General features: G+C 36.7%; 1 protein-coding gene across 1 annotated transcript; it reads left to right on the top strand.

Moving 5' to 3' along the window:
* Positions 1-3,607: 3,607 nt before the first annotated feature.
* Positions 3,608-4,579, top strand: OR4K5 (olfactory receptor family 4 subfamily K member 5). Its single transcript, NM_001389982.1, has one exon. The coding sequence runs from the start codon at positions 3,608-3,610 to the stop codon at positions 4,577-4,579; it is 972 nt and encodes a 323-aa protein (NP_001376911.1).
* The last annotated feature ends 309 nt before the right edge of the window (positions 4,580-4,888 follow it).

Raw genomic sequence — 4,888 nt, forward strand, 5'->3', positions numbered from 1 at the left:
TGTGAGAAATTATGTAAGAAGGTGAAGTATTCTTGGGCAGATCATGACAAACTCCAATTGTACTTAAAAAAATCCATTCAGTTCAGTTCAGTTCAGTTCAGTCGCTCAGTCGTGTCCGACTTTTTGCGACCCCATGAATCACAGCACACTGCTTACCTAGCACCTGAATAAATAAACATGAAAATCAAGGCTATATATTTCTTTGTGGATACAGGCCTATGAAGTAAAACTATAAAAAAAATCATGGAAATGTTAATACCAAATTCAACTTATAGTTTTGTAGTTGTATATCTTTGCATCAATGATTTACTTTACACTCTATAAAAGTGGATCAGACAAGATTTATTTAAACCTATAGAAATACAGTGAAAATTTCTTGTTAAGATTCTCATTATTTTTTATCACTTTTTAAAAGCCTGGTAAACAGACTGTTGTTTATTTTCAATACAAAAAAATAAGTAATTTTCTCTATGCTGCAATTCAAAGGGATTATTTTATTCTCTTTGAATTTGTTGGTTTGATTATGGGCATTGGTTTTAATGACTCAAGTATGAGCTTGCATTATTAATGAGATGAAATATTTTTGTTCCATGTGGAGATGAAGTTTATGTAGGCAGTTTATGGTTTGTAGACAATTTACTGGGAAGGCCTCTGTGCACAGGGAGATACTTAGTATTATACTAAGTATACTAATACTTAGTAAAATGATAGATATGAGGTGAAATATATTTCAGTTAGCAAGGCAATGGCGCCCTACTCCAGTACTCTTGCCTGGAAAGTCCCATGGATGGAGGAGCCTGGTGGGCTGCAGTCCATGGGGTCACAAAGAGTTGGACACGACTGAGCGACTTTACTTTCACTCTTCACTTTCATGCATTGGAGAAGGAAATGGCAACCCACTCCAGTGTTCTTGCCTGGAGAATCCCAGGGACAGGGGAGCCTGGTGGGCTGCTGTCTATGGGGTAGCACAGAGTCGGACACGACTGAATCGACTTAGCAGCAGCAGCAGCAGCACTAAGTGCATTTATGGAAAATCTATTCCATGCAAAATATCTGTACTATATCCTGTGAGTTGTATATAAGATGCACAAGTATTCAAGCATCTCTCCATGTGGTAGGGAAACGTTAGCTACCCACAAACTCTTACCTTAAAAGAGAACATAATATACATGTAAGTAAAGCACCTCAACAAAATTAGGAGGTGAGAAATTTCAGCTTAAGCTCTGTGAAGACTTATTGAGGAGATGACACTTGCATTGGAATACACCATCTATTTGAGAAAGATAGGAAAAAATGAATAGGTAGTGTTTACCAGCTTAATAAATGACTGAGTATGTCTTTGCTGGAGAACAGTGTGGATAAAACCAGATCAGACCATGTATACTTGGTTGTCAAGGTAAAGAATTTAAAATTTATTTATTTTTTGACTTTAAGGAGTAATGAGATGTTACAAGTGGAAGAGTGAGGAAAAAGTAAGGTTTACAACCTGGAAGAATAATAGTGACAGTTAAACAATGAAAAATCCTGAAAGGGAAAAACAGTTGAATTGAGGAGAAAAGTTGTGAGCCAGAAATGTACCTCATTCTCTTAATTTATACCCATTGTGCTGTGTGCTCAGTTGCTCAGTCAAGTCCAACTCTTTGTGACCCTATGGATCATAGGCCGCCACGCTCCTCTGTCCATGGGATTTCCCAGGCAAGAATATTGGACTGGGTTGTGATTTCCTTCTCCAGAGTATCTTCCCAACCCAGGGACTGAGCCTACATCTCCTGCTCTGGCAGGCGGGTTCTTTACCAGTAGTCACCAGGGACGCCCATATAATGGAATATTACTTAGTCTTCCAGGAGATCTTCCTGACCCAGAATCAAACCCATGTCTCATGTCTCATGCATTGGCAGGCAGGTTCTTTACCACTAGCACCACCTGGGAACCACTTTATACGCATTGTATTCACACAATAAACATTTTCACTAGGTACAGTTCATCATTTTATGTGATAAGTTTATAAACTTGAGCAAGAACAACTTTAGAGATGGGGAAACAGAAAGAGAGTCCACATGGAAAAGGTAATAAAATAATGTATGGTGTATTTCAGAATACTGTCAGTTATGTATTGTTACTAATACATTCATTTAATTTTTAATTTTTTTTAAGATGGATTCTCTTAATAGTTCGACTCCAGAAGTCTACAATAATGTATATACAAAACGTGGATAAGTTGAAACATTTCTTTGAACATTCTTCCAATAAAAATATAGGAAATGATTTTCTGCTTGAGGGCTTCCCTGTGTGGATTGTGATTATATCTGGATCTAAATGAGCATTGATAAAAAAGTATAGAGTTTCAGATATGTAGGATGAATAAATTCTGGAGATCTAACGTACAGCATGGTGACTATAGTTAGTAGTAATGTATTATATATTTAAAATTTGCTGAGACTAGATTTTAATTGTTTCACAAATGAAAAGATAACTATGTGGGATAATGGATATGTTAATATTAGCTTGATTGTGGTAATAATTTCAGTGTATACACATACCAAAATATCACACTGTATACCTTAAATATTTTTTACTCATCAGTTATTACTCAATAAAGCTAGAGAGGGTGGGGTTGAGAGTCTAGGACGGTATTTCAGGGACAGAGTGAGACTTTAGCTTCTTGTATGAAATAGGCAGTTGAACACATATATGTTCTTACATGGGGGTAAGATCACTTCTCACTCTAAGGTTCATTACTATAACTGTGTTCAATGGTTAATTGTAAGAACAAATAGAGCTATAAATACAGCTTCCTGAAAGTTTTTTTTTTTTTTTTCCAGTTCAATGGGATTGGATTTATATAGCAGGGCTATATTATTACAGGGAAGAAATGAGATGCAAGTTTGAAATAATTCTCAGGATTATTCTGATTCCAAATAAAATATATTTAAAGGAACATGGGACATTTATAACTCAATTATTTTTATTTATCTATGCTGAAACAACTAGTGTTTAATTATGAAGATGTCTTAATAATCTCATGGAGAACACTAAGCAAGAGGATCATAAATTATTCTAAATCTAATTTTGATAGGCAAACATAATGAAAAAATTTAGGTTCTGTTTTTAAATTATTAAGCAAAGATGAGTTTTAGATAATTAAAATAAAGTTATAATATGCATTTTAAGAAATCATACAGAAGAGTAATTGACAGTCTGGGTTGCAACTATAGACCTGGAAAATATATAGTCAACAGTATCTCCTTGTAGGAACTGTTTAAATTGTTATTATTCATGCAATAGTAGTAAAGTTTTGTTTACATTGTGATCGCGATAAGTCAGGTCATGAATGAGCTTGTTTACTACTGTGTGAAAGATTATTAAGACTATCCCAAAACTCAAGAGGTTCTAATGAGACTGGTAAAATTATCTGGACATTCTCATAAGATCCTTCTGACTCTTCAGATACATTATCATGGTCTCTTCAAAATTTTTCATTCAGCAAATATGCATTATATCTGGTATCTTAGAATCCTTTACATTAAAAGTGTTATAGTTCGTAATTCTGATTCCTCTGATTCCCCTTCTTCAGGATTGTTTCAGAGCAAGTCTGCAGCCTGGATCCATGGATAAGGTCAATTCATCAGTGGTGTCTGAGTTTGTATTACTGGGACTCTCTAGTTCTCAGGAGCTCCAGCTCTTCTTTTTCGTGTTCTTCTCTGTGTTGTATATGGTCATTGTGCTGGGAAATCTTCTCATTATCCTCACAGTGACTTCTGACAGCAGCCTGCACTCTCCCATGTACTTTCTCTTGGGAAACCTTTCCTTTGTGGACATCTGTCAGGCTTCCTTTGCTACTCCTAAGATGATTGCTGATTTTCTGAGTGAACACAAGACCATCTCCTTCAGTGGCTGCATAGCTCAGATTTTCTTCATTCACCTTTTCACTGGAGGGGAGATGATGCTACTTGTCTCCATGGCCTATGACAGATACGTAGCCATATGCAAACCCCTGCACTATGTCATCATCATGAGACGAAGGACGTGCACTGTTCTGGTAATGATCTCCTGGGCTGTGGGCTTGGTGCACACACTAAGCCAGTTGTCATTTACTGTGAATCTGCCTTTTTGTGGGCCCAATGTAGTAGACAGCTTTTTCTGTGACCTCCCTCGAGTGACCAAACTTGCCTGCCTGGACTCTTACATCACTGAAATACTAATTGTAGTCAATAGCGGAATCCTTTCCTTAAGCACTTTCTCACTCTTGGTCAGCTCTTATATCATTATTCTCATCACTGTCTGGTTTAAATCTTCTGCTGCAATGGCCAAAGCATTTTCTACTCTGGCTGCCCATATTACTGTAGTAATATTATTCTTTGGACCTTGCATATTCATCTACGTGTGGCCCTTTACCAGCTACCCTGTGGATAAAGTTCTTGCCATATTTTATACCATTTTCACTCCCATTCTAAACCCCATTATTTATACATTAAGGAACAGAGATATGAAGATTGCCTTCAGGAAAATTATGATCCATTATTCAAGGGCCAAGAAAATTTCTGAAAGGCCAGTAATAGTGAGGAATTCCGTTTATTAAGACTGCTGCTGCTGCTAAGTCGATTCAGTCGTGTACGACTCTGTGCGATCCCAAAGACGGCAGCCCACCAGGCTCCCCTGTCCCTGGAACTCTCCAGGCAAGAAAACTGGAGTGGGCTGTCATTTCCTTCTCCATTATTAAGACTAAATTCATTCAAATTCCACAAATCAATAGTCTGTTTATAAATATTTTCAACATGCTGCGTGGTACATCTTAACTCTGGTGAAAGTAATGAAGAAGATGATTTAGAGAATATTTAGTGGATATTAAGTTTTTTCCCAGATATCATCTTAGCAAAAGTTACATATC

This window comes from Bos taurus, chromosome 10, assembly GCF_002263795.3.
Source record: "Bos taurus isolate L1 Dominette 01449 registration number 42190680 breed Hereford chromosome 10, ARS-UCD2.0, whole genome shotgun sequence".
Classification (NCBI taxonomy): domain Eukaryota; kingdom Metazoa; phylum Chordata; class Mammalia; order Artiodactyla; family Bovidae; genus Bos; species Bos taurus.